This window comes from Podarcis erhardii (assembly GCF_964252035.2).
Source record: "Podarcis erhardii genome assembly, chromosome: 7".
Classification (NCBI taxonomy): Eukaryota; Metazoa; Chordata; class Lepidosauria; order Squamata; family Lacertidae; genus Podarcis; species Podarcis erhardii.
The window spans coordinates 73,838,947-73,865,129 of NC_138511.1; the positions used below are offsets into that span (position 1 = coordinate 73,838,947).

At 44.8% G+C, this 26,183-nt stretch overlaps 1 protein-coding gene across 3 annotated transcripts; it reads left to right on the forward strand.

Annotated features, from left to right (window-relative positions):
* The first annotated feature begins 1,115 nt into the window (after nucleotides 1–1,115).
* On the forward strand, nucleotides 1,116–26,123 carry PROSER3 (proline and serine rich 3). Of its 3 annotated transcripts, none has more exons than XM_081869058.1 (14): nucleotides 1,116–1,361; nucleotides 10,561–10,735; nucleotides 15,528–15,631; nucleotides 15,746–15,854; nucleotides 16,408–16,706; nucleotides 17,571–17,716; nucleotides 18,588–18,649; nucleotides 19,611–19,690; nucleotides 19,837–19,955; nucleotides 20,942–21,132; nucleotides 21,582–22,088; nucleotides 23,528–23,699; nucleotides 24,477–24,558; nucleotides 25,700–26,123. In XM_081869058.1, the coding sequence occupies exons 3-14, from the start codon at nucleotides 15,621–15,623 to the stop codon at nucleotides 25,764–25,766; spliced, it is 1,845 nt and encodes a 614-aa protein (XP_081725184.1). In that variant the 5' UTR covers nucleotides 1,116–1,361; nucleotides 10,561–10,735; nucleotides 15,528–15,620; the 3' UTR covers nucleotides 25,767–26,123. The 3 variants fall into 3 exon arrangements, with proteins under 3 accessions (XP_081725184.1, XP_081725185.1, XP_081725183.1); XM_081869059.1 differs by lacking the exon at nucleotides 10,561–10,735 and adding an exon at nucleotides 13,998–14,098; XM_081869057.1 differs by lacking the exon at nucleotides 10,561–10,735 and having other exon boundaries at nucleotides 1,117–1,361.
* Nucleotides 26,124–26,183: the final 60 nt, after the last annotated feature.

Below are 26,183 nucleotides of genomic sequence, written 5' to 3' on the forward strand. Positions count from 1 at the left end.
TATGGGGCAAGAAATGGTTGGCACTCGGAGAGCCTACTTTGGACATGCCTATCTGTGTTCCATTTAAGCAGAGCTCTCTAGCAGTTTCCTTTGCTGCTGCTACTATATATTTGTTGTCTCAGAGGATTTGTAGGAGCACACTATAATACTGTAGACACTTTTGCGAAGAACTTACACCTCCAATATGCCTGCCCTGCCTTTTGTTATAAATGCTCACCTGAATTTTCGGTATCATTGCTGGAGGGCTGTATTAGCAGTGGCGTAGCGTGGGGGGTGCAGGGGGGCCCGGCCACACCGGGCGCAACATCTGGGGGTTAGGGTTAGGGGGCGCAAATCCACGGGTTAGGGGGCGCAAATTACTTGCCTTGCCCCGGGTGCTGACAACCCACGCTACGCCACTGTGTATTAGTGCTAGAATTGTGTTTCCTAACATTTAATAATATATATATATTATACACACACACACACAAATCTAATGCTTTGTGTCCTCCTTGCGGGTGGGAAGAATAATTGTTTCCCGATGAATGAATGGATCGATTTATTTCGGTCACTGCCCAGAGTGTACTTGTTTCCCGATATCCCTTTTAAATACTTCTAAAGTGCTTCCAAGGAAACAGGCCACAGGATTACTCTAGCTAGCGTACGTGCTAATTTTCAGAATTGCTCAGCCCTAGTGTTACAAATACATTTCAGGACACGATTGCAGTTAGTCACGTACTCGCAGCGCCGGCTTAAAAATAAGTCGTGCTGAGTGTAATGGGACTTACCATGGGCGTAACCAGGATTTTTGTTGGGGAAGGGCAAACAGTTGAGCTTTTTTGGGGAGATTACGGGTAAAAATGCCTCCCCTCCCCAAAAGAGAGACCATTACGGGGGCAGGCTTCTGCTGTGTGGGGGTGCAGAACCTCAGTTTATTGAGTATTTTAAATGCTTTTCAATACTTTTTGAGGATTTGCCCCCCCTCTCACTTGGCTTCGCCCATGAGACTCACACCCAATCAAGTACAGTCGTACCAGAGCATGACGGTATTTGTAGTTTGTGCGCCCGACCGGAACTGAGAAGCCATCTGGCGTATATTCCCCTCCCGGAGGGCTCGGCGCGCAATGCTTTGTGGGAATCGTAGTACTGAAGCCGACAGCTCGATGAAAAAGCCGCGCACCCGACATCCTCCGCGGGCAGCGACTTCCTCTTTCGGTTGCTAGGCGACGGCCAAGGCGGCAAGCTCGTCTCGGGTTGAGCGGGAAGAAGGGCTTTCGGCCCCGGGGAAGGGGCGCCAGAGGTCACTGAATCCGGGGCCGCTCTCCAGGCGCAAAATCCCGAGGGACTGCTGCAGAGGAGTATTCCTTGGGGTTCACTGTCAGGTAAGTGTGTTTTAGCGGTGTAATCCTACGCAGGCTTACTCCCTGGTAATGGGGTTTAGGGTCGCAGCCTAGGCTTGTCAGTGTCAATGAATCGTAGAGCTGGAAGGGACCCTGAGGAGGGGCTGCTAAAATGCTGAGCCGTGAACAGCTAGGCAGAGAAAAACACACCTATACACAGTGTGTCCCCCCCCCGGGACACACACACACACCCCTAAACATTTTGTGACTCTTTGTACTTTTGTCCATTTGCTGTATTTATTTTCCCTGATTTGAACTATAAAATGGTGATTTTCTTGAGTCAAAATGAGAATACCCCTAAACATTTATTTAGAAAAAAAGCACTGCCTATATACAGTGGTACCTCAGGTTAAGAACTTAATTCGTTCTGGAGGTCCGTTCTTAACCTGAAACTGTTCTTAACCTGAGGTACCACTTTAGCTAATGGGGCCTGCCACTGCTGCTGTACCGCCGCGGTGCGATTTCTGTTCTCATTCTGAAGTAAAGTTCTTAACCCAAGGTACTCTTTCTGGGTTAGTGGAGTCTGTAACCTAAAGCGTCTGTAACCCGAGGTACCACTGCAGTTGCAGAAAGTACAGTGGTACCTCTGGTTAAGAGCTTAATTCGTTCTGGAGGTCCGTTCTTAACCTGAAACTGTTCTTAACCTGAAGTGCCACTTTAGCTAATGGGGCCTCCTGCTGCCGCCACGCCGCCGGAGCACGATTTCTGTTCTCAACTTGAAGTAAAGTTCTTAACCTGAAGCACTATTTCTGGGTTAGCGGAGTTTGTACTCTGAAGCGTATGTAACCTGAAGCGTATGTAACCTGAGGTACCACTGTAACAGGCATGGAGATTTCAGTGGTGGAAGAAGCTTCCTCTGCTAAGTTTTGGCTTCTAGCGGTCTTATTAAGGGCACATGAGCTGGGCCCTGCCAGGGAGGAAAAAAAAGGAAAGGGTGTGTGTGGTGGAACTGGCAACCTAATCTGTTTGTGTTTGTGTAGTAAACGAAGCCAGCTCTATTTCCTTCAGCTGCGGCTGTTAGATTTTCCTGTGTGCGGGGAGTATTGTTTTCAGAAATGCAGGCCCTGTTGGCTGTGAATTCTAGTTTAGGTTGGAGATTATCCCGGAATTAACTCCCGCAGAGCAGAAGAGATTGCGCTGTGCATTGAAAGACGCCATCCCAGAGCTTTATTCATTTCTAGACTTTCTTGGGATTTGTTTAGTATGATTCTCAAAACTTAACACGTTTAGGTCATTTCACACGTTACCTGGCAACAGACCTAGGTTTGTCCCTGTACATGTATTTTCAAGAGGGAGCTTCAGCTGGTTCTGATGTGTACCTATTTGCATTTGCAAACAAGCGTATAAGCTTGTTGCATTCATATGTTGTTGTTTTTTTAAGCATATCCTTAAAGATGTGACATGTAAAGTGGTCCCACCTAGGTTTCATTTTCTTGCAGTGCTTTGATAAACACATTGAAAACATTTGGTTATTATCTGAATATTTCTCCAGGCTATAATCTGCAGGACCTCTCTATTTTTAAACCAGTGTTTGGAATGTGTTAACTTTGCTTTGGAGCCTCTCGCTCATCAGCAACTTTTACACTTGTAGTTCTGGGTCTGTGACTAGCTGGAAGCTTTCTGCTTTAAAACCCCTGTGACTTCTGGCTTAATGTGACTTTTGTTGATGCTGAACTTTCTGTACCTTGGGTTGTGGGATCATAAAAAATAATAGTCCAGCAATTTACATGAATTGTAAATTGGCTCTGATCAGGTTTTGAGTTGGAAGTGAGTGACTGACACAGCTCCAAAACTTTGAAATGACTTGTGAGGATTTGTTAAAATAATGGGAAACCCCTGCTTTCTCTTTAAAAAGATCTAGATTTCTACCTCTCCAGGTTGCAGAAGTGTGGATGGTGAAACCTGTAATGAAATGAGTTTTGTTTTTCAAGCCCCAAACAAGTTGGTCGCCATCCATGGCCTAGATCAAAGCACTTGCTGCATTCTAGGTAATTGCATGTCATAGAGCTGTAAATTGTGATGAACTTTTGGCTAATCATGAAATGCTATGCTGAAAAAGATGGTAGTTGCCAAGTTGCATGTGCTATGTGTAATAATGAAATGTGTTTGAGCATAGTGCATCAGCTATCTTTCTTCTGTGATGTTAGCTGAGCAATTAGTTGGGTCCCGACTCAGCTACACAGCTACAAATAAAACGCTTTAAATGTGTTATAAAGTGCAATATACAAATGTGACACTAGATGGCGACAGCAAGCTATGCAAAATTCAATGTATTTTTCGAAACATTTTAAAATAAAGTATTTTCACAACATTTTTAATATGTATGTAGATTCTACTTAAGAGTGAAAATTCTTATAACACATGTAGGAGCGGTTGTCTGTTCATTGAAGGTGTTTTCTTCCTTGCACCTTAATAGCTCAACTGCCTCTGCCTGTTTCTTTGGCAATCTTACAGGTTGACTATATTCATGCTTATCTGAAGTCATGTCACACTGATTTCAATGGGAGTTACCCTCAAGTAAGAGTGTGTTAGATTGCAGTCTTCAAGAATTGTTCTTTTCTAATACAGTGGTACCTCAGGTCAAGTACTTAATTCGTTCCGGAGGTCCGTTCTTAACCTGAAACTGTTCTTAACCTGAAGCACAACTTTAGCTAATGGGGCCTCCTGCTGCCACTGCGCCGCTGGAGCACGATTTCTGTTCTCACCCTGAAGCAAAGTTCTTAACCTGAAGCACTAGTTCTGGGTTAGCGGAGTCTGTAACCTGAAGCGTATGTAACCTGAGGTACCACTGTAATAGTTCATGTTGGAAGCAAAGCACCACTACTTATAACCAGTAATCTGAACCTGGGGTGGGCAGGTAATAGACAGAGCGGAAACATTATTCCCTTTCATAGTCCTTCATAAGTTACCACTGGTAACTTAAGTTACCTGCCCCCCCTTCAGAATTTACTTTCTTTCTTCTCCTCCAGTTAGTTAACTTTATGACTTCATAATGGTCACATGTATGTTTGTACTCATAAGGTTTATTACTCCCGGGAACACAAAACCATTATGTGTATGCCTTTATTTTGTCATACCCTTCTGGTAAAGGGTTATTGGTTTGTTTTTGTTTTATTATGCATTTTGTGTTCTCACTTTGTATTTTTATGTTGTAAATCGCTCTGTGATCTTTGGATGAAGGGTGGTATACAAATATTATACACACACAAACACAGAGTGGAACCTCGGTTTTCAAATGCTTTGGAAGCCGAACAATTCGGAAGCCGAATGCAGACAACCAGGAAGTGAATGCTTCCATTTTGGAACGATTTTTGGAAGCCAAACAGCTTCCGAGGCACATTTTTCATTTTATTCCATTGACTTTGCAGCCAGTGCATTGATTCTCGGTTTCCGAACTGTTCGGAAGTCAAACAGTCTTCCGGAACAGATTAAGTTCAAAAACCGAGATATATATGTAACAATAGTAGTACTCATTTCTGCAATCAGCTGTTATATGTACTAAACTGCAGTTGCTCATTCAGTGTTGCTTCCAAATAAGTTGCCACTTGGAAATTCAGTCATAGTTCTGAGCATCTGGCATTTTTAGAGCTCATGAAGATGGAGCTGAGGTTAGGAGCAAACATTTTTGTCCTTTCGACCACAATTAATTGGTTGCGGCTAGTTTAGAAATACAGGTCTCACTCAATTTACATTGGGATTACGTTATGGGGATAGCGCATAACCATGTAACTTTTTGGCAAATGGGAAGTATTGTTCCTTTTCAAGCTTAGTGGGATGTTGCAAATGACTGAAATCCTGCAATCTTTCTCACCTGGAAATAAACCCCATTGAGTTCAACGGACTTTACTTCTAGGCAGACAAGGTTAGGATTGTATCATTACAGTGGTATGTGTAGCCCAATGGATTAGCAACCTTTATGGCCTTATTTGCAATATTGGGCCAAGGCATACTTGCCAGGTACAGCAGTCTCCCATTACTAACAGGGAGTAATACATATTTATTAGAAAGGTGGAGTGTAAGTCTATAATATGTGGCTAATTTAGCTATTCCTAGGGCTTATAGTTTCTGAGGCTGTAGAGCGTGGCTGTTGTATCTGTTAATGGACCTCTTTGCACTAGTATACAGATCTCTCTGGTTTTATTTGGAAATCATAATCCTACCTTCCTTCTCTGACGCTTTCTGGCAAAGTGAAAGCAATGCAACCTGGCTTGTCAGCAGAGTGAGCCAGCTGTGGCCTCACCTGCAGACGCAGGGAGTGTCCTGGGAGCCAGTGCAAGAGAGAACTGATGGGGTGTGTCCCTGCCCATTCCTGTGTAATAGGATAGGTTGGGCCCTATGGTGAGAGTATGAATTGCACATCCGTATGTTCTCATCTCTTTAGAGGAATGTCCTGATCTCTCTGGAAGGCCCTTGGAGAGGCTGCTATTCGTGTCCCTTAATGTCTCAGTGACCAGGGTGGTGTACTTAGTTATTTCTGCATTTAGCCCTTTCTTTACCTGTCCCCCACCAATGGTTAATATATTTTCTCTTTCCTAGCAGTCCTTCACTATGCTCTGGGTTTGTCCTCTTCTGATCTTCTGCAGGAGACATAGAAAATTCAGTGGCACTTGTTTTATTCCACGCAAGGCAAGGGCCCTTTGTGTTTGTGCTCACAGAATTATAATCTTAGGACCTGTAGCTTCTAGAAACCTTAACAACGGAAAGAAATAATATTCAGCTTCCTTGTTCTAATGCCAATGATGTTTCTGATTTGTACTAATTAGTAGACGACTATAAACTATAAAGTTAATTAGTAGAGGACTATAAAGCACAGAACCTAGGGCTTGCCAATCAGAAGGTCAGTGGTTTGAATCCCTACGATGGGGTGAGCTCCCGTTGTTTGGTCCCTGCTCCTGCCAACCTAGCAGTTCGAAAGCATGATAAAGTGCAAATAGTTAGATTGGTACTGCTCCGGTGGGAAGGTAAACAGCGTTTCCGTGCACTGCTCTGATTCACCAGAAGTGGCTTAGTCATGCTGGCCACATGACCCAGAAGCTGTATGCCATCTCCCTTGGCCAGTAAAGCGAGATGAGCGCTGCAACCCCAGAGTCGTCTGCAACTGGACCTAACGGTCAAGGGTCCCTTTACCTTTACCTATATATGAAGCACTTTTCTTTTACCCCCTCCCTAATCTTATTGGGATTACCTGGAGGAGGAACCGGCAAGCCACTCCAGTATCCCTGCCAAGAAAACTCCATGGACAAAGACAACAGGCATATAAAAGTTATGACGCTGGAAGATGAGCCCCTCAGGTCGGAAGGCGTCCAACATGCTACTGGGGAAGAGCGGAGGGCAAGTACAATAGATCCAGAGCTGGGCCAAAGCCGAAAGGACGCTCAGTTGCGGATATGCCTGGAAGCGAAAGGAAAGTCCAATGCTGTAAAGAAAAATATTGCATAGGAACCTGGAATGTAAGAACCATGAACCTGGGTAAGTTGGAGGTGGTAAAAAATGAGATGGCAAGAATAAATATTGACATCCTGGGCATCAGTGAACTAAAATGGACGGGAATGGGTGAATTCAGTTCGGATGACCATCATATCTACTACTGTGGGCAAGAAACCCGTAAAAGAAATGGAGTGGCCCTCATAGTCAACAAAAGAGTGGCGAAAGCTGTACTGGGATGCAATCTCAAAAATGATAGAATGGTCTCGATACAAATCCAAGGCAGACCTTTTAACATCACAGTAATCCAAGTTTATGCACCAACTACTGGTGCTGAAGCTATAGTTAGAACTGGATATGGAACAACTGATTGGTTCAAAATTGGGAAAGGAGTACGACAAGGCTGTATTTTGTCTCCCTGCTTATTTAACTTATATGCAGAATTCATCATGCGAAAGGCTGGGCTGGATGAATCCCTAGCCGGAATTAAGATTGCCAGAAGAAATATCAACAGCCTCAGATATGCAGATGACACAACCTTGATGGCAGAAAGTGAGGAGGAATTAAAGAACCTTTTAATGAGGGTGAAAGAGGAGAGCGCAAAATATGGTCTGAAGCTCAACATCAAAAAAATGAAGATCATGGCCACTGGTCCCATCACCTCCTGGCAAATAGAAGGGGAAGAAATGGAGGCAGTGAGAGATTTTACTTTCTTGGGCTCCATGATCACTGCAGATGGTGACAGCAGCCACGAAATTAAAAGACGCCTGCTTCTTGGGAGAAGGGCAATGACAGGCCTAGATAGCATCTTGAGAAGTAGAGACATCACCTTGCCAACAAAGGTTTGTATAGTTAAAGCTATGGTTTTCCCAGTAGTGATGTATGGAAGTGAGAGCTGGACCATAAAGAAGGCTGATCGCCGAAGAATTGATGCTTTTGAATTATGGTGCTGGAGGAACTCTTGAGAGTTCCATGGACTGCAAGAAGATCAAACCTCTCCATTCTGAAGGAAATCAGCCCTGAGTGCTCACTGGAAGGACAGATCATGAAGTTGAGGCTCCAGTACTTTGGCCACCTCATGAGAAGAGAAGACTCCCTGGAAAAGACCCTGATGTTGGGAAAGATGGAGAGCACAAGGAGAAGGGGGCGACAGAAGACGAGATGGTTGGATAGTGTTTTCGAGGTTACCAGCATGAGTTTGACCAAACTGCGGGAGGCAGTGGAGGACAGAGGTGCCTGGCGTGCTCTGGTCCATGGGGTCACGAAGAGTCGGACACGACTAAACGACTAAACAACAACAACAACAACAATCTTATTGGGTTAATAGGTTCATTTTAATTTTTAGCCAGAAGGCCATAACACATGTTTTGTTTTTACATAAGAAACAAAATACTTAAATGCATATATTACAAGAATTGTGTGGTTCAGAAGCTAGCTTGCATAGCCAACCTGATCTAACTATGGAAATGATTGGGATAGTAATATACTGTGTCTGAGTTTTTTAAAAAGTATCACTAATCTTTGGTGTAACTGTTGCGAACTACATAACTTTGGATGGTATAAGAATGCATGTAATTTTGGGGATCTGGTAAAGAGGAATATGAAGAAATTTTTTTGTCAAAAAAGCAGAGCTGTCACATACTAATGTGGAGGACTTTCAACCACACATCGTAGATACTGAATTTGATCCTTTTGAGGAAAGGACTGTGTTTATGATGGTCTCCCTGACCAACTGAAACGTGGACCTTTTTTATTAACTTGAGTGGAGCTTGACTTGCATTAGTGGCACCTGGTATATGTAGCAACTACAGTAATTGTACAAGGGGAAGGGGGAAAAGAAAACAGTAACAGAAAATGCTGGGATTCTTTTCTTTCATCCTGTAAATGCTGACAACTGGGACTTCTGATGCCAAAAAGCAGGACAAGCCAGAAAACAGGCAAGAACATCTACATTCAGTGAAGACCGATTCAAGCCTGAGCAGGTGCCATAAAGTAAGCCACAAGCAATTTATTTAATCCATCTGGGTTGAAGATTTTCTCTTCCTTTGTGCCACCCTATTAAAATGCAAAGCCAGCCTGCTTTACGTGCCAACCCACAGTGGCATTCTTTAAACCTGCCAACCTAAAGATGCCAGTTTGAAACCAAGCGAAGGAACATTGACACAGCCTTAACCCTTTTTGCCAGCACATGACGAGGCTCCCAAGCTTGCAGTTCGGAGATGCACTGCTCACAGCACCAGGACCTGTGTGAGAATAATCAATATCTCCTGCCATATCTGTAGGTAATGTGAAGTAGGATCTTGATTTGCCAAGGTGGAAAAGCAGGATGGGTGGTGTGCTGGAGAAGGAAGGGAAGTTGACATCTCCAGTTAATGAAGCAACCTGCATACCACTGCAGAGATGGCGAAGTTCTGTGCTAACTCTCAGTGCTAGACAGGTCTCTCGTAGCTGTCTGCTTAAATTATCACTGCTTGGTTAAATTATGAATTATGCACGTCCATGTTTCGTCAAGTGCTGTGGTGTCAAATATTCAAGGAAAAATCTCTGTGCTTGCTGGGGGTATTGCAAGAGGAGGATTATCTTTGGGGCCAGGGAAGACTTTTTGAGCAGCAGCATGGATTAAGATATTTAAATCTTTGCTTCTGTTTTAAGGCTTTGCTGCTTCCACTCCAGACCTTATTTGAGATTTGTGGCAGATGAGTGGCCTATTTTGAGGCATACAAAACACTCATCTGATCTGTCTTTTTGGCACCGAAAGACCATGGAAATCCACTCAAGTGCATGTTTACTGTGCTTAGCAGTTTAAAGAGGGACCTGCTTCTGTTCTTTAATTTTCTTTGCCACACACAAAAAAGTGAATGGGATTGTTGCAAACTGGACCTGGAGATTGCCTGGAAGTGGAGCTGATTATGTCCTTGTGTCCTTGCCTGGTTTCCCATTTACCCCTCTAGTGCTGCCTCAAGGCTCTGCAAATAGCATGGTTTAGCACTAAACTGGAATGGTGGCAGAAATTCTGAGAAAAATAATTGTGGGGGTGTTTTTGCATAGTGATCTCAGAGGAATCTTTAGTTTGTGTGTGTGTGTGTGTGCGCGCGCCAGCCACTCCTGTTGTTCGCTAGTCTACAGTTTAAAATAGAACAGCAGAATTTCCATTTGATCCTGTTGAATCAACATATCTGGCACCTATCAGGACCACATAACACCAGTCCTGAGAGATCTGCATTGGCTCCCAGCACGTTTCCGAGCACAATTCAAGGTGTTGGTGCTGACCTTTAAAGCCCTAAAGGGCCTCGGTCCTGTATACCTGAAGGAGCATCTCCACCCTCATCATTCAGCTCAGACACTGAGATCCAGCGCCGAGGGCCTTTTGGCAGTTCCCTCATTGCGAGAAGTGAGGTTACAGGGAACCAGACAGAGGGCCTTCTCGATAGTGGCACCCGCCCTGTGGAATGCCCCCCCCATCAGATGTCAAGGAAATAAGTAGCTATCTTATTTTTAAAAGACATCTGAAGGCAGTCCTGTTTAGGGAAGTTTTTAATATTTAATGCTGTATTGTTTTTAACACTCGATTGGGAGCCGCCCAGAGTGGCTGGGGAAACTCAGCCTGATGGGCGGGGTATAAATAATAAATTATTATTATTATTATTATTAGTAGTAGTAGTAGTACTGAAAACTCTGCACTGAGAGTTCCCTAAATTGTGGTGTTCTTGTATACTGCAAATGCATTCTATATCCATTTCTTCTTCTTTCCATTTAGACTGCTGTCTGTCTCTCATTGACTCTCTTCACATGTGCCATACGAAAGAATTAGAGAACTAAATAATGCACCAGTACAGTTTGAAGAATGAATTCTAGCATTTCTGTACTTTCTCAAAGTGCATGGTAGTCTATTGGAAAGCGGTAATGGAAGCGGTCACTGGATCACCCTTTCTGTATGTCATCTGCTGCTAATGCAACGTGAAGTTGTTTTAGGAGATAGTATTCATGCTTGCTAATGGTCTTTGTTCTGCATTTGCAGCATTTGGGCTAGATTGTAGCCACTAAAAAAAATCATTAATGCTTCCTCAAGCATTATAAAGAAATGGGCCTGGCCAGCTGAATTTCATGTACAAGTGCAGTGTGGGGGAGAAATAAAGAGGACAATCCTTTTGTCCTTTCGCAGGAAGAGATGTCCAGTTAGAATGTTGTTTGGCATGGAAAAAATACTAGCCATTCCTTGCCAGTGTTAGGTGCAGGGCTAAAACTGATATTTCAAAATTTCCACTATATGTTATATGTCCATTGTGACTCAGGTAAGGGGTCTGGCCCTAAAGTGAACCCCTATTTTTCTGGTAACACCATATTTAGTATTGTATTGTTAGCTGTAATCACTACAGTCATACCTTTGGTTGTGAACGCTGCAGGTTGCGCGTTTTCGGGTTACGGACCATGCCAAACATGGAAGTACTGGAACGGGTTACTTCCAGGTTTCGGAGCTCGTACATGTGCAGAAGCGCTAAATCGTGCTTTGCGCATGCGCAGAAGCACCGAATCACAGTGCTGTGGGTTGCGAACGTGCCTCCCACACGGATCATGTTTGCAACCCGAGGTTCCACTGTATTCTGTTTGATAAGGCAAAGAAGCCCGGGCTTGAATTGCTTATGGCAACCCCAGTTGTGGTGTGCACATTCTCTAACAGTGCAAGCCTATACATCCCTTTGACTTCACTGAGGCTTGATCCCTAAGTGTAGTAACAACAACAACAACAACAACAACAATTTATTACCGGTACTTGTGTCCCATCCATCTGACTGGGTTGCCCAGTCATCCTGGGCTGCTTCCAATGGAATATATAAAAACACACACAAACCATGGTGACATTAAAAGCTTCCCGATCCAGGACTGCCTTCAGATGTCTTCGTGTATGAATGCAGCCTAAGTAAGGAATTTCATTTTCACCATGCCTTCAATTCTGCATTTGCTTCTGGGAACAAATGTGTAGAGAAGGATTATTTTTCCCTAGAGAAGCACCAAAGTCCAGAGGTCTTTCAGTCAGCATATACAGTACCTCACAGGTGTACAAGCAGCTTCCTGTTCATCTGCTGACATTAGCATGTCAGAGGCCTTTGTTGTTGTTTTTAAATATATTTTTATTAAAGATATATTGGTTTACAAATGTATGTGCTATGTCTCTCTTTTTAAGTTACGTTTTCTACAGATCAGGTTTATTTGTTGAGACATTAGTGTTACATTAGGAAGAAAAAGGGGAAAGAGGTGGAGGGGGGAATGGTGAGTGGGGTGGTGTAGAGTGGCAATGCTTCTATTCTACTTAGTGTATGTGTGGGGTTTTCTGTCAGCATCACTTGTGTGGGTTCTCTTTACTATTCACTTGTATTCCTTTGGTGGTGAGAGAGGTTGGGGTTGGCCTAGGGCAGGGATGGCCAACTCCCAAGAGACTGCGATCTACTCACAGTTAAAAACTGGCAGTGATATACCGTATTTTTCGCCCTATAGGACGCACTTTTTCCCCTCCAAAAATGAAGGGGAAATCTGTGTGCATCCTATGGGGCGAATGCAGGCTTCCGCTGAAGCTTGGAGAGCGAGAGGGGTTGGTGTGCATGTCAAAGCTGTGGATGTCTGCCCGAAGCGCGGGGCGCCCTGCTTCAGCGCGCCCCGCGCTCCATGCAGGAGGCTGCTATCCGCAGCCTAGGGAGCCCTTTATTTCCCCCCAAAAAACTAGGTGCGTCCTATGGGCTGGTGCATCCTATGGGATGAAAAATATGATACCCCCTTTTGGGGGGTTCAGGTCAAAGGGAGGAGGAAGGCCCATTTTGGGGGAGTGCAGGGCAAGAATGTTGAGGTTTTTTTAGGGAAGCCAGAGTTGTTCGGCTTCTTTGTTGGGAGCCACTGATCTACCAGTGATCTACCGGTAGATCACGATCTACCTGTTGGACTTGCCTGGCCTAGGGTATGGTTGGTTGTCTTTGTTTGGCCATAGTGAAATTTGTTTTCATGTGTCTGCTGGGAAGCCCCATTGTCCTCCTCCTCAGTACTGTGTTGGGGCAAGGTGTGGCTTTAAAGGCACAGGCCAGTGCAAAAAATGAGGACTCAGGATTGGCACAGTCAGCACAGTTCTATCCTCCAGGCAGAAGGGCTCAGGGGAATGGACTGTCCCCACCTGCCCCTAGGGCCACAGATTGCCATTGGTGAGATCTGACGTGTTGGCTGCAAGTAGCAGCCTGTTAAGTTGTCACAATAGTTAGCAAAACAGGCTGTCTTGGTAACCATTTCAGGCTGGCGGTTCTACTATGAACGGATTTTCACTGTTCTGTGTTTGAATGATCGTATCTGAACTATCCTCCCAGCATTTACTGCAGCTGTGCCTGATGTGTGGGCCTAAATAAGTAAGAACTCGCTTTGGCTACAGCGTGTCTTACAGTGTAACTCCATTTTACAGGTGGACAACGGAGACCTGCTTTGCTGGGAGATGCACAGGAAGATGCTCTAAAAGCACAGAGATGCTCTCACAGATTTGTCAATTGATGGGTGCACTTAAAGAGTTGAATTTTCTTTCCTCATTATTCTGTCCAATTTTCATAGCTCTGATCTTCGAGTGATAGTCCTAAAGGCTATACTATCCCATACCAACCAATCCAGTTGCTTGCTCTGTTTTGCTATAATAGGAATTACTCCACCTTTTGATCAGATGTTAGTTGGAGTCATAACATTTTATTCCAGAGCAATGGAATTCATGCTGTTCATCGTTTCATAGTATGGCAGGGTCAGTGAATGGGGTACTTTCACCGGGGGGGGGGGGGAAACAAAAACTGTTGCCTTGGCAACTGCACACTGCACAAACAAGTGCCATGAAAATTTCCTTCCTAGCTGCAGGAAGGAAAGAATTCATTTATGCAAATAATTCATTGCTCTGAACCACAGCTAAGTTGGAAATTCATAATATCGTGCAGCAGATTAGCTGCTCTAGAACATTTCCCAAGGTCTGGATCTTGTCACAATTTGGAATTGTTTTGCTTCTGTGTCAATGGATTTATATAAAGTTCCCTGGGCTGGATTAGCAGATAGACTACACATACCATAGAGTGAGGCTTAAGTTTGTATGAAGGATGATTTTATCCCACCTCTGCAGTGCAGGGCTCTTCTTTCTTTCTTTAACGTTCCCACAGTTGAGAACGTTGTGGTTGGTTTCTTTGCCAGGCAAACGGTGGCCAAATTCCTGGCTGTGGAGAAATGTTAAGGTGGTTGGAGCCTGCATAGCCCAAGGAGCAGACTGATGATGTGCAATGAGGCAATTTCAGGTGTTAAAGTAGCAGGACATAATTTTCTGTTAATTTATTGCATTTATATTCTGCCTTTGCTCCATGATGGTACTTGAGATGGCATAGATGGGCAGATGGAAGCAGAGAGTGGCATGAATTAGAAGAGGGTGAGACTTTGAATATGACTCCTTGACTTTATCTTTTAATCTTCCCGAGTTACATGTTGACAGAGGCAAGGTACAGGGGGTGAGAAATAGTTTCCAGGTTGACATGCCAACTTTGTATTTGAGAGCCATTGTAATAGTGGTGATGAGTATGAGCTAGAGCTTCTCAGTTCAGCCGTGTGTTTGTCAGGAGCCATTTATGAACCACAGTCTCTGAGCCTCTTGTCCCCTAGTTTACCTGCAATGTAGGAATAATAGTGCTAACCTTTAAGTGATTGTTTATAAAGATTACAGTCATACCTCAGGTTACAGATGCTTCGGGTTGTGCGATTTCGGGTTTGCACCGCGCCAAACCTGGAAGTACCGGAATGGGTTACTTCCGGGTTTCGGCGCTTGCGTATGCGCAGAAGCGCTAAATCACACTTTGCACATGCGCAGAAGTGCCGAATCGCAACCCACGTGTGCGCAGAAGCGGCAATGCGGGTTGCGAATGCTGCGCGTTGCGAACGTGCTTCTTGCACGGATCACGTTTGCAACCCGAGTGTCCACTGTACTGAGCTAGTATATATGAAGGGCTTTTTTTTTTAATAGAATATTTATTAAGGTTTTTTAGAATATTACAATAAAGATGTAAAAGAAAAGAAAAAAAGAACAAAAATACAAAATAAAAATAATTAAAAACATACAGATTTTCCATTGCTAATTTTCCTTTAGCTTATTTCCCGGACCTCCTCATACCTCCCTTTTTGGTATTCCACTTCAGATTGTTGTTTCAGCAAATCCTTACCATTACTTTTTAACCTAATTATAACCCTTTTTTATGTTATCTTAAAGCGTTACAGCTGGAAACCACTTAATTTCTATCCAACATCATTCTAACATTCCTTAATTTTACAATATTTCTGTAAGTAATCTTTAAATTTCTTCCAATCTTCTTCCGCCGACTCTTCTCCCTGGTCATGTATTCTGCCAGTCATTTCTGCCAATCCCATATAGTCGATCACCTTCGTCTGCCATTCTTCCAAAGGGCTTTTGAGCACTTAGAAAAAGCAGTGACCTGAGTTCTCTGAGTGCCCCTCCTTATGTTGGCAAAACTACATCTTAATATTTTTGCCCCCATTCTTCATGCCTTTTTGCCCCTTTCCCCTCCTTCAGCTAAATCATGATTGCCAGAAATATCCCAATAAAAAACAAAAGGGAAGGGTGGAGGAAAAGCCTATAGACATTTCGAAACAAAATAAATTACATAAAAGAAGTAAAGCTTATCCCAAAATGTATGTATTTATTGTTTCTTCAGTTTACAGCACAAACTTTGGGAAGCCTTCGATCATCCCATGAGGAAAGCGTGTAGAGACCACATCCGCAGCCATCAAAGCTGAACACCTGGGTGTAGAATAATGGATTCCAGGTATGAGAGCTAGCGGAAGAAAAGGGTTTGACCTGATGGGTTTCCTTCTGCTAAGAAGTGCCCAGTCTAGGCAGGGCAGGGCCTCACTAACTGGGATTCCTTGCTTGCCTGCAGTATGGCTGTTTTCTCCACCCTGGGAAGCCCCTTTTTGGAGCAATCTTGTTCGCGGAGCCATTACCACCCTTCCCAGGCACACCCACTGAGGAAGGAGCAGCGATATACGGTGAGATGGGGTGGGGGGAGACAAGGTGGGCAAATAATGCTGCAGAGTCACTAGCGGGGAAATCAAATGGAGCAGAGCTGCTAGCAGGAAGAGTCAAACAGGTCTTTTGGATCTCTATTGAACCAGTCCCTTTCAGGAGCTGGATAAAAATTCCATGGTGTTGGCTATCCAGTGGAACATGAATGCTCCACTTTTGAGCATTTCTGTATTCTTGGGGGTTGAGCTAGGCCCGGAAAGAGCCAATAAAGTATATTGATTAGATGCTGGGAGTTCAAATCCCTTCTCAGCCATGACGTAAGCCATTCATCCTTTCTTAGCTTAGCCTCCCTCGCAGGATTGTTGTGATGGAAAAGGATGTGGGGGTAGGAAACCACGTTTGATGCCCTCAGTTTTTGGAGGAAGGGTAGGATAAAAATGTAAGGATTAAACAGTTGTCAAGTGGAGCTACAGGAAGAGGGAGTTATTTTACATCCTGGCTTGAACTTTTCTGGAAGGTTTATGCCAGCCCTTTGGGCCCACCGACTCTGATAACTCACTTTCCCGCTTTCCCTAGGCTCTGAGCCCGTCTCGTTTACGACACAAGAATTGCCCCACCTCTCCCAAGAAGGCAGAAACACAAAGTCCTCCAACCCCAGGTTTGCTTCCTGGGTCCAGTTACCAGGAGGTGAAACCCCCAGAGTCCGACTCCACAAGCCCCTTCAACGAATCATGGCCCTCGACTGAGCGCAGTTCTTCCTCTCTGACTCCCGAGGGAGCAGAGGGCCTTCCCTCAGAGCAGATAACGGGGATCAAAGCACTGGCTCCGCCAAAGCCCCCAGAATCTGTTTCAGACAGCGATTCAGTTATTGCCAGGTAAGCCTGCCAGCTAAGGGTTTCTTCTCAGGTGGGTGGGCAGAGTAGCAAGAGTTTACTGGACTTGTGTGGGGATGGGAGTCCTGGGTTCAAATACTACCTGGAAGAAGAACACATCTGATACCCTCAGTCAAGTCTGTTTCTCAAACTTAATTTGTTCCGGAAGTCCGTTCTAAAACCAAAGCGTTCCAAAACCAAGGGCACTTTCCCATAGAAAGTATTGCAAAACGGATTAATCGATTCCAGACTTATAAAAACAACCCCTAAAACAGCAATTTAACATGAATTTTACTATCTAACGAGACCATTGGTCCATAAAATGAAAGCAATAATCAATGTACTGTTCTATTTAAAACAAATAAGACAGTACTGTAGATGATAATTTTTTAAAAAAAATCTTAACCTGCACTGATGATAGTCATTGTTTGGATGGGGGGCTTTTATCCATTTCCACAGTCACACAATCAATCAATCAATGAATCAATCAATCAGTAGCTGAACTGGGTTCCACACAGTCACAAAAACAAATTAACCGAAAAGCCTCCGAAACAAAAATGCAAAATAAATAGCAAAAACAAAAGTGCCAAACTTAATTTGTTCCGGAAGTCAGTTTGACTTCTGAAATGTTTGAAAACCAGGGCGCAGCTTCTGATTGGTGCAAGCACCCCAGAAACAGTAGCCAACAGCAGCATCGGATGTTCGGCTTCCGAAAAACATTCGAAAACCGGAACACTTACATACCAAGGCGTTTGAGAACCAAGGTACCACTGTACTGAGTCTCTAGTCTAGCTTGGGAGTGATCACTACATTGAAGTAAAGTTCTTTATCCATGTCTGTGATGCGGCACCTTTGATCCTTTGGCAGGTATATGGAGCGATTTCGTTATGGGCAGCCCACAAGCCGCAGGGAGCGCTGGGCACCAAATGGTCACTCTGCACAGTTCTGGTGGCTTGGCCACTCGTTTCCCCCTGAATGCAACATCTCCAAGAAGGAGACATCGCCAACTTCAGGTACTTGAGTCCAACAAGAAGGGTGCCGATATGGGGAACACTTTTATCAAGGCAGACCAGGATGAGTGGGCCCTCGGAAAAATTGGATTTGTGTTGGAGCAGTACCTGCCCTAGCCAAAAGAGTGGTTGCTATTGGTAGGAAAAACTTCAGGTTTGAAGACTTGCAGATTTAGATATGGACACACACATTGGAGCTGTGTCTTTGTCCAGGACTTACCTGTTAATTCCTATGAAGTAGAACTTTTTAGCAGTGCCGGGTAGTGCTCACAGGTCGCTCCTGTCCTAGCTTTTCCCATAAGAGAGACATATGAGACCAACTTGGGACCAGGTTATCTGAGAGACTCGCCCGGTCAGTAAGATAATCTCAGTGGCCCTCCTCATTGTGCCATAGTCTGCAGGTGCCCATCTGGCATCAACTGGGAAGAGGGCCTAAAATAAATAATAGGAGTGTGCCAGGATTTTAAAAATCACAATATTTAAATCTGTCCCCACCTCTGTAGTTATCAGATAACTCTGCATATGCTCTAAGGTATTTTCTTTAAGGTATCAAAGCAATCCAAAGTGAGATGGGGGGGGGGGGCTCTGACGGCCCCCATTATTACTTGGGAGTTCTGTGTAATTTTAGCACCCATTTCTCACAACCAAGCAACCCATCCAAAGGGTGGATTCATGTTGGCCTTTTTCAGGGTTCTTCACCTATAATTTAGAAGATAACTTAAAGTCAAGCATATAGTTTTTCAGGCCTATGGATGAAAGGGGAAGGGAAGGAGGGAGGGAGCCTAGAGCCACCCAAGATTTAAAGATTAGGCTCTTTGCAAAGATGTCTGAACTGTGTGAGTCAGAAATCTGTAATGAAGGTGTCTCCTTGTAGACAGTAGCCAGAGTGAAGTGAGGCAGTCGCTTTTCAGTCCTGCTCTGGACCAGTCTCCCTCGGTGAGTAAGGAGGTTCTCTCTAGGAATGGGGAGGTATCTACTCTGTCCACCAAAAAAGGACATAATATAGTTATGTTATCTTTGTGGATCACTGTTAATCTCAACCCTCAGGGTTGAGGAATATTGTACAGAATCTGGAGGCATGGGTTCTAATTCTTGCTCATCGATAAAGCTCATTGAATGACCTTCAGCCAGTCATATCTTAGAGCCTAGCCTTTTACGCAGGATTGTTGTGAGGATAATATGGAATAACCACACATGCTGCCCTGGTCTCCTTGAAGAATATAAACATGATAAATGGGAAAATCATATGTGTAAAGTTGGTCCTGCTTTGAGGACTGTGCTCTGGGTGGAGAAAATTGTGATGTTCACTATAGCACTTCTCAGCAGGATGATTAGTTTTTGGTTTCCCATTTGGATCTTTTATTAAGAACCAAGCAACCTTAAATTTTCAGAATTTGCAGGCAGGCAGTTAGGAGTCTTGCTTGGTCCTGGTTTGGCTGATTACTTTGACAAATCAGAAGACCATTTTCAATTTCCTCTGTCTCAATAGCTCCCTGCTTCTTATTGCTGGTGACTGTTTCACCTTAACTGGTGTTCTTATGTTTTCTGTCCCTACTTTGTCTGCACCAGAGGATCAAAGTACCTTTGTCCCATTGGATTGACCATTTTCTATTTTTTGGTCATGAGCTTGCTAACACTAGGCAACTCCATAGGTGCTGCAGCTTCTCCCCTTGCCCTGCTGCCAGAATCCTGACATTCTTTTCCTTATACAGCAGGGGTGGGGAATGTGTGACCCCCTGGATTTTGTTGGACTAGAGCTCCCATTATCCCTGACCATTTGCCCCATGAGCTAGAGCTGATGGGAGTTGGAGTTCAACAACATCTGGTGGGCCACAAGTCCCCCATCCCAGCTATAGAGTCTCCTATCTGACCCATTCCTTTGTATGTTCTTTTGTAGGGGGACTCACAGGATTCTTCCACGCTGGACCCTGAGACTGTTAAGCTGCAGGAGAGAGCAGCCAGGCTGTTACACAGAAGGTACTAACCTCCCTTGTATTTCACTCATCATCTAGGCTGCCCTTCCTCAATGTCTAATGGGCCTTCCAGCTTCTCTTTCTGTTCTCTCCCCAGCTGCCCCTCATTCCTAATAACCTGCCTGTCCTCATATCTTTTTCTGCATGCAGCACATCCCCGTTGAGCAGCTCCAGGCATGCAAGCTCTACCCCCACGTCCACCATCACAAATGCTGACACAGACATGACTGGTCGTGCTCCACATCACCTTGGTTTTGGCGAGCTGCAAGGTAAGACATGAGATCCAGGACCTTGCCTCTTAAGGGCGTGTTTTTCAACCTGGGGTCTCCACATGTTGCTGGACTCCAATCTCAACAGCCCTAGCCAGCTTAGCCATTGGTAAGGGGTGATTGGAGTTGTAGTCCCAGCACCTGAAGCCCAAGGTTGAAGAACTCTGTCTTGAAGGAATGTCAGTGTTGTGGACAATGACAGAAAGTGAGTGTTGTTGAGGGGGGGGGGGAGTGAGGAAAAGAAAGTTGGCTGGACTAGTGACTGGCTGAGTGCAAGTCTGATTGCCTCCTAAACAGTGTGGATGTTCTTATTTGGCAATTTATGAAGAATGATGGCTGCTTTAGTACAAATCTTTAGACTGCCCTATCTTTCAGTGCATCACTCAAAGGCAGAATTTGGTAAGGGGCATCCCAGTAATCTCCCCTTTCATTTACAAACAAACAAATTGCTAACCCTTCAGGCAGTCCTTGGTAACTTTCAAAAGGCCAGAGGGGTTGCTGAGCAGGATCTCACATGGACAGGGTAACAGCAGCTGAATAAACTGGGCAAAACAGCAACTGTACAGATTTGTATTGCTAAATTTCTAGAGGTCACAGAATTACTGGTATAGAATTCGTGTTGTCTTGATATTAAATCGATTCTTGTTCAAAAGCACACATGCCTTATCATATGCTGGTTGAGTTGAATGGGCTCTTTTGGACTCCAGGTCCCGTCATCCCTAGCTAGCATAGCCAGTGGTGAGGTATGATGGGAACTGTAGTCTAACAACATCTGTGGAGCCATGGGTTCCTCCTGCCTGCTGTAAAAGATCCAGTGACTGATATAAGCCATCACCAAAGGAGACAAATCAATATACACTTTTTCAAAGATGATGATCCCAAAATGAAAACAGCGATGGACAATGCCTGTATCTTGCAGAACTTTTTCAGAAGTTCACTGCAGACACTCCATTCATGTGCACCTCTCTCTCTCCCTGCCTCCCTAGGTAGTCGGAATGCTTTCCCTTACTATATCACTCAAAGATCTCAGCCATGTTCTTCTTCAAAACCAGAGGATGATATCCTTTTCCAGTGGCGACTGCGGCGAAAGATGGAGGAAGCGAGCCAGGCTGTTGCTGTGATGCCCCCTCTAGCTTGGAGGAGTCCACATATCCAGCCAACCCGTGCTTCTAGCCTGGTAAGAGTTTGAGGTGAATAAGTTTGCCATTGTTCTGTGCTGTGTAGCTGCAAGCCTTGGAAGCAGGGGATGGAGCCATGCTATCAGTGCACAACAGGATGGAGAAGCACAATCAATAGGCAGCGTGTGATGCATGAGAGGACCACAGCTCTTGCTACCTTGTTGTTGAGAGCTGAAGTGGAAGAAACCTTGCAAAGTTCATGCACTGTTTCAGGCCACTTCATCTTTATAACTCCCAAGATGCTTGTGGCTATTCCACCTCACCCTACTTCAATTGTTTTGGAGTTGATGAGGTAAACAACTTTCCCATCATAGTATTGATCCTATACAGTATGGCAAAGCGTTCAGAGAGGAGTGGATCTGCTTCTAAGCATCTCACTACTCCATCTCAGAAAGTCCAGTAGATGCAGTCTGAGTCATGTATATTTTTCAATCATTGTTCCCTGCAGGTAGAAAGAACGGCCCAGAAGCCATCAGAACCTGCAAGTTGGAAGAGTGAAGATGGAAGAGTGCAGCCAACTTCGGAAACCGAGCTGCATGTGAAACCCACCCTCCATGATTATCATCCCTGCTGCCCCACAGACTCTGTGAAAAATGGACCATGCTCCACGCAGCTCATAGAAGCCGCTCCCTTCAGCAGTGGGATTGTACTGGTTGGAAGTTCAGAACCAAAGGGAGAGCAAGGAGTGAAGGAAGTAACTCTGCAAGAGGAACATGTCCCTGCATACCGAGACTCTCCTCCCCTACCAAGGCCTGCAGGAACCAGCAAGCTTTTGGGCCAGAGCACTTTGCATCAGGATCAACAGGCAGCCTGCCCTGTAGAGAGAGTGCACACTGAGCCCAGAGGGAACCAGAAGGCATTCAGAACCGAGCAGGGCCAAGCCAAACCAGTCAGAGACTTCCGAGGGCCACCAGTCAGTCGCACAAAAGATTCTATTCAACACGTCTTGGGAGAGGTATAAACATATGATCTGGCAATCTTTGTGGCTGTCATCACAGTGTGATGTAGAGGCCTGTCATGCAGAATAGTGAGCACTTGAGTCCACATGATTTTTCTAGTCCTCATGGTTGCAGAGACAAGTGTGAATGCTTTTATTGGCAGCTACTGCTAAAGATTTAGGAATAAGGACTAGGCTGAGGTTTCCAATAATCTCAGACAGGGCTCCTTGACTCAGTGCAGGCCCCTCCCCAGCTCTACCTAGACACTTTCTATCCTTAACACTTTTCTTGCCCTCTGATTCCCCCCCCCCCCAATGTGTTCCAGTTGCCCCCACTTCCTTTATGGCTAACAAAAATTTAATGCTAAATTGTGAAGTATCCCCACATTATATTTCACTGGAGCAGTGGTTTTCAAACTGTGTTCCAGGGAAGTTTATGTGAGGCCCTTCATGTGGGAGGCAGTGACGATCAGTTCTGGCAGACAGAAAATTCATTTGAAAGACAGCTTATTCATCATTATTGACCTTCTGCAAAGCCGCTGGAGAGAAAACAAATTCACAGGCTGCGCTGTGAATTCAGACAGGAGTGACAGTGGGACCCAACAGGCCTAGCTAGTGGCCCATGTGAAGTGTTTGCCCTAGTGCATGCCTGTGATGGGCTTGATCAGGTGGGTGGAGGGACATCCATGGGAGCGAGAGACAATGTGTTTAAAGCTGGAAGAGGAGTATTTGTGCTCTTCTCTTTTGCAGGTAGTTTTTTCATTCGTTCCTTCCACTTTCATGGCAGCCTTCTAGGGAGGCTTCTTCCCCTTTGAAGGTGAAGGAGCAACATCATCACCACCTGGATTCCAGGAGCTGCAAATGCATGCACCACACACACATCTCTTGCTCGGACTTGGTTTGCTCTTGGGTCCCTTTCTCTAGTGCTGCCCAAGCCTGATTCTGGTCCCTCTCGCTCCCATGGGAAGCTTAATGCCTCCAGTTATCAAATTTGGTTTAGCAGCCTGCTCCCCAACTGCTTCCCTAACCAGACTGGCTAACCAGGCTAACCAGACCGACTTGTGGCCTGCTATGACATTATCTCAAAGCACTGGAGGCTGCAGCCAAGTTGGTTCAGACAGCAGGCAAGCATCAGGCCTTCTCTGCATCAGGCCTTCTTTGCAGATGTTAAGGAGTTTCTCAGTAGGTAACGTGATGTGGTCCCTTGAAGACCACTGTGCCAGGAAAAAAAAAAGCACTTTCAGAAAGTTTATATAGATAAGCAAAATGTAATCAAGTGGCACACTTGCAGATTTCCCAGTGGGTTGTGGGAATGACTTTACTATAGAAAAGGAAGATGGACCATCGTCCAGCAGCTCCATTTTGCTGCTTGGGGGTATCTGAAATGGGCTCTTCCACTTCTGCTTTCCTTCCCAGGAGGACAGGAGGAGATTTAACTAGCTTTCTCTCTCATCCAGGTGATTGCCGAAAGACTTTTCTCCCCACCTGATTCTCCAGGTCCTCATAGGGACAAACCAAAGAGGAATTCAAAGAGTCGAAGCCTGGATGAAGCTCGGCCAAGAGCTGTTTCTGCTCCCTCACATCCCCAGCTCCTGAACATGGCTGCTCAGCTGCTGGAGCAGGCTGAAGGTGGGATAGTTGAGGGAATGGCAGATATGTGGATTTCATGGAGAGCTATAAACATTCATGGTTGGGTCCATTTCGTCCCATCTGTGCAAGCATGTTCCTTCAGTTCCTGCTTGGCTTCACATTTCATAAACTCTGAACAGGAAGCCTAGACCTGGACTCTGGACCACTGGGTAGCTGTCACTGGCAATGAGTGATGATGATGCTCTGTTCAGTTTCCACTGGGCAAGCATGAGCTTAATTCCGATTTTGCAACTATTCTAAACACATTGACCAAATCAGTAATGGGTAGAATGGAAATGTAGATGTGGCTAGAGAAGGAACAGGGTAAGCAAGAGACAGGGTGTCTAAAGGTATCTACACCAGCGAGGGGTTTTTTTTGCACAGACCTAGAACTACAGATGTTGTGTGTCATAGTGTTGGTGCTGTAACAGGAGCTATTTGCCACATGCCTCTAGTCAAAGTACAAGCATAGCCAGAGGCACAATACAGGCACAGCCCAGAAGGAGAGAAAAGTGTGTGGGTTCTATGGGAGGGGGTAGAAGGTGAAGAAGGCTGGAGCAAGAGGAGGGGAATATGTGGAAGCGGGAATTGAGCAGGAGGAATTGGTAAGCGCCTGGGAATTGGGTTATTTTACAGGTTTGCACTGATTGTTTGGTTCTAAGCAGATAAACAACTGACAGCTTGGAACGTCCCTGCAGAGATTTATTGGAGAGCTCCACAGCCTTGGTAGGAAAAGGAGAGAGCACTTAAAGTGGAGTTAATTTTTCTGTTTTGCAGACTCGGATGGCACAGAGTTTGAGGACGACCCCCTGTTACAGGTGCTAAGGGGCCAGAGGGAGTTGCTGCGCAGCCAGCTGAGGTGGGTTGCTGCTCATTGCAAACTGTCTAGAGGCATTCTCTCTTGGGATTGCTGCTGTTTCAAAGTCTTTGCTAGCTGCTGAGAACTGTTGCCTTACGTTGCCTGATGTCCTACCAGGCTTTCTGTGCCCCTCTCCTTTGGCTTTGAAGAATAATGGATACCTGAGAGCAGATCGTTAGAAGTTTTGTCTCCTTTGTCGTCATCCCTGGTGCCTTTGCAGTGTCAACACATTCTCCGTATGTGTCTTCTTCCCACCCACCCCAGCTTTAGATGCAGCTCCTATGAAAAGAGGTCGTTAGAATTCATATTGTTTGATACATATTCTTCCCTCCTTCAGAAGAGTTTAGGTGGTGTGTATAGTTTTTCCCTCCACCCATTCTGTCCCTGCAACCAATCCTGTGAGTTAGGCTGAGAAATGATGGCTGGCCTAAAGTCACTTGTTGGGTTTTGTGGCTGGGTAGGAATTTGAGCTGGAGTCTCTCTGGTCTTAGTGCAGTGTTGCAACCATCACACCACACTGTCTCTCCATAAGGATCTGTAAGAGGTTGCTTATGTTTTAGCATCAGGCAAGAACTCAAGGCTTTATAGTTCACATTCATCCAGATTTAATCCTTCCCTAAAGTACAATTCTTGGTATGGACAGGATAGTGGATATTCAGTGATTCCAAGCAATCACTTAAATAATAATAAAAGAGAGCACAGAATTCAGCTTTTTACGATGGCCTGTATTCATTTTTGCAATGTTTCTAGTCTTTACAGCTGTGACAATTGAAAGCATGTAGGAAATATCTAGTAATCTCAAAAGTCAGAAGTGTGGCTTATGTTTATTTTTTTAGTGGATTTAGGCATTGCACATGCATTTTGACACTTTTCATATGTGAGGGAAGCAAAATAAAGTATGCAGGAAATAGAATTTGCTTAATTTATGCACATCTTAGAATTTATGATAAGTTGGCACTTTTTAGCGCAAAGGGCATTTTGCTTTCAGCTATGAGCGGTTGCTGAGTGCTGCCCCACTGCTCCAAACAAATTGCAGCTGCCTGGTCTGATGGGCAGTTTATTCTGTGACCGTATGGCTGTGTTGCTTTGGTCTCCTCCAGCCCTTAAAGGTGGTATGCATTTCTACTCTGTTCCCTTGCAGAGCTGTGGATGTCCGCGTAGCTCAGCTTGAAGGCTACCATTCTGATCAAGACTTATCCCATCGATGACAGACGCCTGCACGATCTTCTCTGCACCTTGAGTGTGGTTGAAGGCTCTCCGATTCATAATTTGGGATTACAGCAGTGGACTGGGTCCTGTGCTCCTTGCTCAGACACCTCTGGATGACTTCAGCAACAGGGTTTGGGAGAGGTTCTTATTTATGCTAGCACCCTTCTGGTTTTGGCTGCGCTGCCTGTACCCAACAAGCTGGTGTGTTCATCAAAGTCAACTGGGAGTGCAAAATGACCAGGCACTGGTGTGTAGGGATGTGCCTAAAGCATAAACAGTGCCTTGTTTCCATGGTTTCATTGTGTATTTTTGTGGTGAGATTAAAATAAAATAAAAAGTGTATTTTTGGATCAAAATGAACTGTGATGTTTTGCAGTAAGATGACATAACCTATCCAGTACCTCCTGTCCAATTAA

Bases quoted from the DNA above. Each gene is read 5' to 3' on its own strand.
- PROSER3 (XM_081869058.1), top strand. The intron at 16,707-17,570 runs GTAAGCCTGCCA...ATCCTTTGGCAG, and splicing joins AGCGATTCAGTTATTGCCAG to GTATATGGAGCGATTTCGTT. The intron at 18,650-19,610 runs GTGAGTAAGGAG...GTTCTTTTGTAG, and splicing joins CTCTGGACCAGTCTCCCTCG to GGGGACTCACAGGATTCTTC.